Source organism: Podarcis raffonei, chromosome 10 (assembly GCF_027172205.1).
Source record: "Podarcis raffonei isolate rPodRaf1 chromosome 10, rPodRaf1.pri, whole genome shotgun sequence".
In the NCBI taxonomy this organism is placed as follows: Eukaryota; Metazoa; Chordata; class Lepidosauria; order Squamata; family Lacertidae; genus Podarcis; species Podarcis raffonei.
The window spans coordinates 6542152-6554858 of NC_070611.1; the positions used below are offsets into that span (position 1 = coordinate 6542152).

General features: G+C 44.1%; 1 protein-coding gene and 1 long non-coding RNA gene across 2 annotated transcripts in view; both read left to right on the top strand.

Annotated features, from left to right (window-relative positions):
• Positions 1 to 12707, top strand: part of FAM185A (family with sequence similarity 185 member A) — a 37074-nt gene that overhangs the window by 9864 nt on the left and 14503 nt on the right. Inside the window, exon 6 of the mRNA XM_053406712.1 lies at positions 8426 to 8467. Within this exon, the coding sequence (XP_053262687.1) occupies positions 8426 to 8467 (42 nt within the window). The remainder of the gene's footprint in view (positions 1 to 8425; positions 8468 to 12707) is intronic.
• Positions 7 to 4109, top strand: LOC128422573 (uncharacterized). Its single transcript, XR_008332525.1, has 2 exons — positions 7 to 667; positions 1584 to 4109. It is a non-coding gene; the product is annotated as an uncharacterized LOC128422573 (long non-coding RNA).

A 12707-nucleotide genomic window follows, 5' to 3' on the forward strand; every position in this document is an offset into this window, starting at 1 on the left:
GTAAGATAGCAAATTGGTCTTCAATTAGAGCTACATTTTGTTTAGCAAATGCTTTTTTAAATATTTGTGATAGAAGGTCATCAATTTCACATTTGAGTTCTTTGAGAACTGTTGGGTAGATGCCAGCTAAATGTCATGATATGTCAGTTTTTATTTTGCCAGTAAGGCCTGGAACTTTGTGTCTTGCCACCACCATCTGCCTCAGTTCCTCAGACTCCCTTCCTGCAAAAGTTAGTTCAGGCACCAGGATCTGCCCTTTATCATCCACTATGAAGACGAACACACAAAAATTCACCTTCTGTGCAATTGCTTTATCCTCCTTTTCCACGCCTCGGATTCCCTTATCATCCAAGGGCCCAACCGCTTCCCTAGCAGATGTCCTGTAGTTGAAGAAATTCTTGTTGTTGGTTTTAGTATTTTTAGCAATGTGCTTCTCAAATTATTTTTAGCATTCTTTATTGTCTGCTTACAGTTATTTTGCCAAAGTTTGTGTTCCTTTTGTTCTCTTTGTTTGGACAAGACTTCTGTTTTTTTAAAGGAGGCCTTCTTGCCTGTAATAGCTTCTTTGGCTCTGCTTGTTAAGCATGCTGGCATCTTCTTGGCCAGGGTGATACCATTTCTGATCTGTGGTAAACAGCCAGTGGAACTCCCAGCTAAGTGTACAGTGGTGCCTCGCAAGACGAAATTAATTCGTTCCGCAAGTTTTTTCTTCTTGCGAGTTTTTCGTCTTGCGAAGTACGGTTTCCCATAGGAATGCATTGAAAATCAATCAATGCGTTCCTAGGGAAACCGCCTTCAGACCAGGTCCGGGGACAGTCTGTCCCCCGACCTCTTCTGAAGGCTGGGGGGGGGCCAAGGACTTCTCCGCTGTCCCAGGGCGATCTGAAAATGCTGGCGGGCGGCAGCGAAGGCTGCGCTGCCGCCCACCAGCATTTTAAAAGCCCCCAGACAGCGGAGACTTCTCCGCTGTCCCGGGGCGATCTGAAAATGCTGCCCGGCGGCAGCGAACGCTTCGCTGCCGCCCTCCAGCATTTTAAAAGCTCCCGGGACAGCGGAGACTTCTCCGCTGTCCCGGGGCAATCTGAAAATGCCGCCCGCCAGCAGATCCCGCTGTCCCGGGAGCTTTTAAAATGCTGGCGGGCGGCAGCGCAGCCTTCGCTGCCGCCCGCCAGCATTTTCAGATCGCCCGGGACAGCGGAGAAGTCTCCGCTGTCCCGGGAAGGCAGGCGGGGGGAGCAAAGACTTTTGCCCCCCGCCGGCCTTCAGAAGAGGTCCAGAAATCTTTGCTCCCCCCCGCCTGCCTTCAAAAGCCATCGGGATAGCGGAGAAACGCGCTGCGCTTCTCCGCTATCCCGGGAAGGCAGGCGGGGGGGGAGCAAAGACTTTTGCCCCCCGCCGGCCTTCAGAAGAGGTCCAGGACCTCTTCTGATGGCCGGCGGAGATTTCCCTATGGGCTTTCTTCTTGCGAAGCAAGCCCATAGGGAAATTCGTTTTGCGAAGCACCTCCAAAACGGAAAACTCTTTCGTCTTGCGAGTTTTTCGTTTTGCGAGGCGTTCGTCTTGCGGGGCACCACTGTATATAGGATTGCGGCCATACCTAATTCCAGGCATGGCAGATTAATAAACCATACTCAAAACTATAAACTATTACACTGACCGTCACTGTTAGCAAGCTATAGCTTTTTGGCTAAATGATTGCATTAAAATATTATACAGATAAAGTGGTATCTTAAGGGAAGTACCCTATAACTACACCAACAATAGGTGGAAAACACAATACTCGTAGCTAGAGGAATTCCACTGGCATAACAATATTTTCTTCATAAACAGGATCTGTTCCTTCGTTACTGTAATTATATGTGAATGCTGCTTCAGTGTGGCCATTCTAGCAACGACAGGCAGTAGAAATATGAGGGCTGGGAAAATGTCATGCTTCTTTCTTGTGCCAGTGTTGCCCTTCCTGGGGCCATGTATATTCCCAGTTTGGGAAGGAACTTGGAGCTCTCCCTTATGAACTGGATCTAAATCTTTGCAGAAATCAGCGGGGTTAGTGTCTCTTGATACAAACTGGTGCCACGATGACTTGTGTTTGTGCTGATTTGTTGGAAACATTTCTCTGGGTGTTTGGGCTGGCATGGTGCACACCAACCAAGGCACTGCCAATTCCATTCTTGGTCAAGAGCATCCAATGTGTTGGTCCAGTGGTTCTCATCTGTTCTTGGGCAGATGACTAATCTGTGTATTCCTCATGTTGCTTATGTTGGTGGTCAGAGTGTGGGTGTGCAGTTCCTCTAGTCATGATTTACCACTCCTGGTGTGCAGACTTTCCATGTGCCTGAGGTATTCAGCCTTGGTGATTCAGAAGCTTATACTGAATCTGAAAACTACCCATCTTTATAAGGCCACAGAAGTTCAGCACTATGGCACCAAGCTGTCAACTCAAGTGTCCATCTTGCTTCAGATGCCATTAGTCCTTTCTCCCCCACCCACCCCAGTCCCTAGATGTATGCCTCTCTTTATTTTTTCATAGTGAACTGGCTGCTAACTTAAACTCCTGGCTGTCATCCCAGCCTTCAGAATAGAGCCAGGCTGACTGGGCACACACAGTCTTGAATAAATAAATACAACTTGATTTTAAAAATTATGGAAGTATGAACTATATTTAGCTGCCATTTAGTACACTGATGTAAATTTGCCAGTGTCCAATTCGAAGCTCCTAACTAATAGGTTCTTAATTTGTTCACAAAGGCCTATTATGGATGTTTTAAACTTAGTTCGTACTCGTGTTGTGCGTGTTTTAGGTTACTTTTACAACACTTCCTATAAAAATATGTTGTATTTTTCTTCCAGGGTGCAGTAAAAAGGCAAATAGAGTTGTATCCACTTTAAACAAGATAACCTTAACATTGCTTCATGCTTATTTTCAGAATGCTGTTAATGAAATGTTATTGGGACGTTCTGTTATTTTAAACAAGTGTTCTTTCTATAAAAAGTTTTAGAGTCATCAGAAATGAAACATACTTCTGACAGTACAATCCTATACATACCTACTAAGCCATATTGAAGTTGCAGTCATATACACCTCACTTAGAAAACACTCCACTAAATGGAGTAGGACTTACTTCAGGGTTAATGTGCCAAGGAATGCACTGTGGATGTGTTTATTATACTGTATTCATATTTTATGGGAAATTAAAACGCTGTAGAAAAAGCAAATAGAAAATGAATGAGTTTTGCAATGAGTGGTGATTCCTTCCAGATGGTGTCATGGGGCCTCTGACAGGCCACCCTAAATCTTTCTGGAAGTATCAACCAGTTTAGGCATTTTTGGGGTGGTGGTAGGACAGGTAGCTGGTAGCCACAGACCCATCTACATAGAACTGGGTTTGGGGAGGAACAACACCAAGAAGCTCAGAGTCATCTCTCCGTGCAGTGCTTGCAACATAAATGGAAGGAACCCTGAGTATTTACAGATGTCTCTGTTTTTGCTCATTAGTAGATATCTGTGGCTTCTCGCATCATGGCTAAAAGCAAGATGGATTATTGAGCTTGTATCTTGGAGCCTTCCTCTGTATTTAATCTTGCATCTGATGATGATCCTAAGTCAGAAACTCAAAGAATACAGTCGTACCTTGGAAGTCGAACGGAATCCGTTTGACTTCCAAAACGTTCGGAAACCAAGGCGTGGCTTCTGATTGGCTGCAGGAAGCTCCTGCAGCCAATCAGAAGCCATGGAACCCGTGTCAGACATTTGGGTTCCAAAGAATGTTTGCAAACCAGAACACTCACTTCTGGGTTTGTGGCGTTCGGGAGCCAAAACGTTCGACTTGCAAGGTGTTTGGGATCCAAGGTACAACTGTATAGCACAGCAGAGACATAGTCATCAGGTTCTGGAACCAATATTGTCTCAGCCTGATCCTGAAACTTAGACTTGTATCTTACTATGTACAGATAAACAAAATGTGGGCTTTATAAAAATGCTTCCAGTTTTCATAAAGAGCAAAAATGAAAAAATGCTTGAATTGCTTTTATCAATGATACATTGCCCAACCTCTGTAATTCCTGGATGTCAGCACTAGTTCAGAATAAACAATTTGGCTAGAATTTGACTTTTCCCTCTCCCCAGAATATCTCGATTTGAGGGTTGGTTAGCATAAAAATTATAGGCTTCATTAAGCACTGGAATTGGTGGAACAATTATATGACCACACAATTCTTCTAAAGCAGCATATTGAACTTGCTTCAGATAATGTGATTTGCGAGACCTTTGTTGATCTTAAAATGTTTCTCATTCTTTATGGGTATCTTTAGAAAGTCCATAAACCAAATGAGGTGGTAAATCTTATTTGAGAAGATCTGATTTTTTTTTACAAAACAATGTGGTTTTTGAAAGTGGAGAACAGAATACATGCCATTCTAAAAGACTGTCAGCAAAGGGTCTGGCTTTGGGAATGAGCTATAGGCGTCAGCCTGAGATGAGCTGGGAGATGTGATGGGGATTTGGAGCCGAAGAGCAAGGCAGGAATCAGAGAAGAGCAATTATCAGAAACCAAAATCAAGGAGTAGCCAGGAGTCAGAGCTGTAGGGTGAAGCCAGAAGTCAGGCCCAAAGAGGAAAGAGGGACAAATGAGTAGGCAGGCTCAAGGAGCAAGAATCAAGAGTCTGAATCGAAAGGTCACACAGTAATGCTTCACTGCCCTGGAGGCTAGGACCCAAATCAGTGGATTCAAGTCAAGAAAGGAGATCCCAACTGAACATCAGGAAGAACTTTTCTGACAGTAAGAGCTGTTTGACAGTGGAGCAGACTCCCATAGGACTCTCCTTCCTCAGAGGTTCTTAAGCAGAGGTTGAATGGCTATCTGTCATGTATGATCTGGTTTAGATTCCTGCAATCCAAGGGTTGGACTAGATGACCCCTGAGGTCCTTTCCAACTCTACAATTCTATTGTTCTGCGATTCTATGAAACATGAATTCCTTCCTGTCTGGGAGAGTCCATTGGCCAGCCAGGATGGGCAGGGCCAGACTTGAGGATACTTGCTTCCTAGGCAGATGCTGTAACTTGTAGTTCTGTGGCAGCTTAAATGAATCCGAAGGTCCTCTTATTTGAGCTCTTGACAGGGGCACAGTCTGCTTTTGGATCACAGTCTGAATCTGAGACCTACATACAGGATGGGTTCAGAAACTGAACTAACGTTCAGAAGAAACTAAAATGTTACATCCTGCTCAAAACACTTCTGTGAAAGAACTGTCCCTGAAGAGATTGTCAGGTCTGCTTAGTAGACGAAAGGCCCTGAATACAGAGCATCTCCATACAAGTGTCAATATATGCATCTATGTGTAGACCCTCCATGTGATCAGGAACATACGTGTCATGACCCTAGCTTCAAGTAGTGACTAGAGCATGGACTGGGATGGAGGTTTCTAAAAGTCCCAGGGAGTGGACCTTGTGGCAAGGACTTCAGAGCTGTTGGGTAAAGGCCTTGACACCTGTACAGGATCTAATCACCTGACTTCCTGAGATAGTCCCCACCCTGCAAGATATAATTCCCTCTCCCCAAAGAGTGACCGTCATTATCCCCAAGGACCTCATAAACTGTGCTCCAGCTGGGCCACAACTTGAATGCAGATGGTTAGACTTAGCAGAGGAGTGGAGGAGTATGAGGCTCTAAAGCTTTCCACATGGCATAGATAGCCAGGCATAGCCGATGGGATATCCTCCATATGTTGCCACACTACACCTCCCATCATCCGTTATCATTGGCCATGCTGGTTGAGGCTGAAGGGAGTTGGAGTCCAATAACATTTGGAAGGCATCAAGTTTGCTACTCCAGAGGAGTTAGTTGGGCACCAGACCTTATTGGAGGAAGTTGCAAACTTAGGGGTGGTTGGTATCCTGGCACTCTAATCCCACCAGCTACTCTGCCTGGCTGATTCAGGATTCTCATTCTTTTCCATACCTAAGGTTGTTTGCACCTCCCTGGGCAGGGCACCACGCATCTTTGAATGCTTGTGACCCCAAGGTTACACAACGTCACACAAAAACATCCCTCCCGCCCCCAAGCAGCTTCCAAGTGGGGAGTGTTAAGTCATAGGACGGAGTAAGAAACACATGGCAAGACCTTTTAAAATACGTTAGGAGGGCTCAAAACCACTGCTAGGCCTTCAAAGTGCAGGGCTACAAGAAGCCTTGAAATATTAAATGCATCACATCTTGGAAGTCTCTGGAAGGGGGGTGAGTTCTGCCTTAAATTATAAAACCTAGTTGGAGGCTGGGATAGATCACAGTGTAATAACATAGCGAGAAAGTTTCGCAATAAGGAAGAACACAGGTGGGATCATAAATCAAGGAAGTAGAAGTGGAATTGGAAGCCAGATCAACATAGTAGGGTCATTGGTGCAATCAGGAATCCTGCAAGAGTACAGCACTTCATTTTCTGCCTATAATAGGTAGATTTCTGCTAAGAGCTTTTCCACGCTCCCTCCCTTTTATTTACAAGAAATCTCTGCAAACCAGAAGACAGGAGGAGATGGACTCTCTACTGAACGCACATAACCCTATCTCCTGTTTCCCAGAATCCCTTTATGTCCCAGAACAGCTGTCAGACACCACTTTGTACCATGAAAGCAGAATACAGATTTGGCCAGCTCAGTGATACAAATCCATTAGCTCTGCTCCTGGTAAGACAAGATTCTGGACAGAATTGCAGATGAGCTAGTTACATGCCAAGCGAAGGCAGCTTTCAGTTCCGCTGGTTTTAATTGCTTGCTATTTTGAAGCATGAAATCTTGCCAGGATGCTTAAAACTGACGATTTATAGCCATCTCACCAGATATCTGACACTGGTAACATCCAGCATTTACTTGGCACACATAAGCATTGCACTGAATTCATAGGAGTCATGTGGTCACCACAAACAGGCAAGGCTCAGGGGCACAGCTGTGACTTATTTGGTTGATTCTAGAGACATCACCTTGCCAACAAAGGTCCGTATAGTAAAAGCTATGGTTTTCCCAGTAGTGATGTATGGAAGTGAGAGCTGGACCATAAAGAAGGCTGATCACTGAAGAATTGATGCTTTTGAATTATGGTGCTGGAGGAGACTCTTGAGAGTCCCATGGACTGCAAGAAGGTCAAACCTCTCCATTCTGAAGGAAATCAGCCCTGAGTGCTCACTGGAAGGACAGATCCTGAAGCTGAGGCTCCAAGACTTTGGCCACCTCATTAGAAGAGAAGACTCCCTGGAAAAGACCCTGATGTTGGGAAAGATGGAGGGCACAAGGAGAAGGGGACGACAGAGGACGAGATGGTTGGACAGTGTTCTCAAAGCTACCAGCATGAGTTTGACCAAACTCCTGGAGGCAGTGGAAGACGGAAGTGCCTGGCGTGCTCTGGTCCATGGGGTCACAAAGAGTTGGACACGACTAAACGACTAAACAACAACAAAGGCTGCAGATCTGGGCCTGCTCTCACATTGCTTCATTCTAGGTGTCATAGTTTCATTTTAGGCTGTTTGTCTTGGTTGCAGTCGAGTTTTCTGTACCATGCAGAGCTCCATACTACAGTGGCACCTTGGAGATATGGTGGGCAAGGATGCCCAGACTCCATTTCTCTCTATCACTAGCCAAGAGTATCAGAACAATTTCTACCCAGGATTTGCCAGGCAAATTGCAGAACTGCGATTCATCTTCAGATGGAAAGTTCAGCAAAATGCAGTTCTGCAGAATAACATGAAGGGACACAGATTGAGGTGGGGGAGTGGGAAAATGTCACCAACTCTGCATGTTCACAATCTAGAAAATATTTCCCATTATTTGCTGAGAGATGTATTTCTTGTAACTTGCTAGTAATCTGTTGTGTACACTGTTTGGGACTATCCATAAAAAAGGTGGTATTGAAGTAATTCCAATCACTATTCCCCCCCCCCCCAATGTAAAACAATTGGGCAGGGGTGGGGGGGTTGGTCCAAAATGAAATAGTTATCAGCTCTGGATATTTTGGGGAACAGTATTGTTTGCTCATTTTTTTCATATAAACCACCTCTGTAAAATGTTTAAAAAGACAGACTATAGATGGCATTAATTTCTGCTTTGGGTGTGTCAGCACATTGCAAATAAGAGGTGATTTATAGTTAGCAGGGCTGGCCCAATACATTTTAGCACCTGAGGAAAAATGGTGCCTCCTTCCCCGCCAGGGAAGAAGGAGTGAGTGAAGATTTGCAACAGCAACAAGGGGGCAATAAAGATCTGCTTCAGGATCTGCTGCCTCTGTGGATCCTGTCACCTGAGGCAGTCGCCTCGCCTTGCCTCATGGATGGGCTGGCCCTGATAATTGGCATAAGGACCACTCAACATCTTGCTAATTCACTGTGTGAATTAAAACCGTCGTACACCAAGCTTCAAACTACTGTTTTTATTTTTTTGCAGGAGACACAACCCTTGAAACAGAAACAGGAAACATCACAGTAGGTAAGTTGAAGGGTGTTTGTTTTTACCTGTGCAGATGTCAAGTGTGGGCAGCTTTTCAGCCCCGGGCAACTTTTAATTGTGTAGCTGCTGAACTATTATTATTATTATTATTATTATTATTATTATTATTATTTCATAAACAACATCAGGTATGGAGCAGGTAAAAACCCAGCTCAGCCAAAAGCGTGATCAGGGGAGCCTGAAAAGCTCCTTCAAAACTCTTCTTCTGAAGCCTTCCTCCGCTCACCTTAGACGTTCAGAGGTCCACTGAAATCAGTGGTGCGAAAGAGAGTTAGATATTTAAGTTCCTTAGATTACAGCATGACTGACTCCTGCTATGTTGTGTCTGTTAACTCTTTAACACTGTGGTTTGGAACTCTCTTGGAACAGTCGTGAACTTATATATATTGTCTTAGCGGGGGAATAAGATACAGCATAAATTAAAAGTTTAAGAACATCTCATAAAAGGAGATGTACTTAAATGAATACATTTTTGTCTTGGGATGTAGCGACCATATATGCATCTAAAGAGTGTAATCAATAGGAAGACAAAGCATTGCGACTCAGAGTCAAAAAATGAAAGACGATCCTTGTGTAATATACATTCCAGACATCTGGTGTGTAACAAGACACTCAACGATAATTCTATCCAGATTGTTCAACCTCATGCAGGCAATAATTTCCATTCAGCTGGGCTATCAAAATGAATTTGTAATACTTTTTCCAGCCTTGATGGCATGTATTTCATTCAGCATCAATGCCTGCTATTTTTACCCAGGACACCTAATGAATAGGAACCTTGAATTTGTTATTTGCATCCTGGCCACCAACAAAATGTATATGCTGCCCCTGGCAAGATTTGCCCTAAATTCAGATTTAATAATTTATAAAACCTGCAGGGTAACCCCACTGGAATGAATAAAGTCTTGGGAGGCTGAAAATCCATAATTTTCCTTATTTTAATGATCATTAAAATGAGGTGGGGAAGGTTCTCTCTGATTACGCCAGAAGTTGGCTGTAGAATGTACTGATTGGCTGGGGGTTATGGCATCACAATAAAGTAAGTTAGACCCCTTAAAACTTAGTTGACTACCATCTTGAAGACCCAATATTTGTTAAAAGTGGGTAGAAGCTGGACTTGCTTGGAGGTGGGAATAATCCCAGCCACCCACACAGTGTAGTCATTTTTTAAAGGCATGTATGAAGACGCTGTTGTTTGTGGTGCTTCAGGCTTGTGTCTGCTTCTTGTATTTATTGAGCTCCATATGATGTCTCATCGCTCCCTTAGCAGAGAGATTATCTCTTCACTCGTAGGAGGAGCACAATTGTGCCGTAACTTCTTTGGGCACACAATTGTATATAGGCATTTAAAAAGAAGGAGGCAGTGGAGGAGTTTCCCAGGAACAACACTTTCCCCTGGGCCCTTCTGTACAACCACTCAAAACAGCCACTGAAGCAATAAGATTTGATGCTGGGACATTTTCTCCTCAAGAAAGCTTCTCTTTTACTTCATCTCCTGTATCAGCTTTGATTTTGAATATCAGAAATCAGACTGGGGAAATGGGTTCTTGAAAGAGGTAGAAAAACTTCCCACTCCCTGGTAAATATTCTGCTTTAAAGACCAAGCACAATTTCTTGTAACATTTTCATGGCAGAAATGGCGTATCTGGGGGTGGGGGTGGGGATTGATTGTCAGGACTGTATATTCCCTCCTGAGATGCAAAACATTCCAAATTTTCATAAAGCGTTTCATTCTGTGCTGACTTCATGGCTGTGGTTTATATTCTGTTCTTGTATCAGTTTCCCAGACTTAGTGAGGTTCATATGGCTCACTGCTCTGTAGAATATTTGCCAAGCTTCAAATAATGTGATCCAGAAGGACGCTCACGTCAGATTGGCTCTCCCCCCTACACGCACGTTCAGCAACTTTCCTCTCAGTTTGTGAACCCAGAATCTCCAGAGTTTTTTGGGGGGGGGGTTTTAAGCAGATCAGTGTGGTTGTTGGGTGTCCTGGAAGTGACTGAAAGCGAAATGGAAAACTTTGGCACAAAAATAATGCTAAGAAGAAAGCCCAAAGTGTGTTTTGCACTTCTAATTTATGATTTATGGATCCTGCTGCCTTAAAAAAAAATATTCTGGGTGATAAATATGCAAACCTGTGAGTGAGCAATTAGCGGTGTAATAGTAAGATAGCCAAATTTGCTGCTGGCACCATTTTTTTCAGGACAAGAACAAAAAAAGATTGCAAAGAGCTCTAAAAGCATCGCTCCAAACTTGGTGAATGGGCATTAGATGTGATTCAGTGTAAGCAAGTGTAAAGTAATGCACGTTGGGGCAAAATCCTGAACTTCACTTATGTGCTAATGGGATCTGAACTGGTGATGGAGCCTGGGGAAGACTCTTAATCTCAGGCCCCACGCTGGGCAAAAGATTCATGCATTGCAGGGGGATGGACTAGATGACTCTGGGGGTCCCTTCCAACTTTACAATTCTATGAAATAAAAAAGGAATTTGATGAATTCGCACAGACAGAAACAGGATCCAATCATGTGGGCCAGGAAAGGCCTGGGCAAAAAGATAAAGTCTTTATAAGATGTCTGATGCAGCTGATGAATGCCATTTATTGTAGAGGGAAGGGCATCCCATAATAGAGGAGTGAGAGCAGGAAATGCCTGTTTTATGGTCACCGCTCTATAACAGTTTGTAAGGTACAGCACTATAAGTAGAATTTCTGCAGATGTTCTTAGTGATCTTACAGGCAGTAGAAAGGTAAAGGTAAAGGGACCCCTGACCATTAGGTCCAGTTGTGGCCGACTTTGGGGTTGTGGCGCTCATCTCGCTTTATTGGCCGAGGGAGCCGGCATACAGCTTCTGGGTCATGTGGCCAGCAGGACTAAGCCACTTCTGGCAAACCAGAGCAGCACACGGAAACGCCATTTACCTTCCCGCCAGAGCGGTACCTATTTATCTACTTGCACTTTGACATGCTTTCATACTGCTAGGTTGGCAAGAGCAGGGACCGAGTAATAGGAGCTCACCCCGCCGTGCAGATTTGAACCGCCGACCTTCTGATCGGCAAGTCCTAGGCTCTGTGGTTTAACCCACCGTGCCACCTGTGTCCCAACAGTAGAGAGAGGGGCAGGCAAAATGCAACTCTTTGGAGGAACATCTGGATCCCAATGCAAGTCAGAAATAAAACACAGAGGGAGAGAGGTGGGACCTTCTCATTAGCATACTCCAGCTGCAATTTCCAGCATGGCTCACTTCCTTGAGACTTTCTTATAACCCTGCTCTTGTCCACAGGTAGAAGTGATGGGCCACATGGGGTGGGGGCGGCAAGAGTTCTTGGAAACACGAAACTGTTATAGCCCAGTTCTCAAGAGTAGCAACAGCTTTTCAGATTCCTAGAGCCTGGAACTCATATCTTTATTACCTCACAGTGTGATTCAGTAAGTCCCAGTGCTGTTTCTGACCACTAATGTGCCCAGTTACCAGCATTGTTGTCCCCGCCCCCTGGCCAGCATCTAAATCAGTTCAACAGCTGTGGCTGTTAAAACAAAAAACAAAAGCCCTGCTCTCGCCAAAGGTTTGCAAGATCATGCTGAGAAACTCTGGTCATATTAAACTGATTTGCTACACTTGATTTCCTCTTAATTCGATGACTGCTGCATCTGATGTGTCTCACCAGTGGAAATAGGGAAGCAGGAAGAAACAGATCAGCTGGAATCCTTCTATTTATGATTGGGAAAGGAGTCTTCTTTCTCATTATTCTGAGTGCCCAACTCACTCTATTTAGTTCATACATTGGTCTCTCTCCTTAGCACATCAGACCCTAAATAGCTCTTTATCAGAGAACCCTAAGCTTCCTTACCAACTTAAATTTAATTCATTTTAAAGGCTGCTGTGATTAAAAATCCAAAAACAACTGCTGCAAGTGGTCTACAGATTATTTTCCCTTTTTCTCCATAAACCTTAGCTTCCTTTGTTACAACTTAGAAAGCTGAACAAAAATGGGCTTTGCATCAGTTGTGTGTTTAGCCCCAGAAATCTGTCTTTCATAAACTGAAGCAAATCTATCAAAACTGTTCCTTCCACTTCATCTTCTGTGCTCATAAACCAAGTTTGCTGAAATATCTCAGGAGCACCACATCGTTTATCACAGCCATCTGTACCTTTTAGTTTTGCTCTCTGCCTTCCCTAGAGGGCCGCCCTAAAAACGGTTGAATTTAAGCTGGTCTCA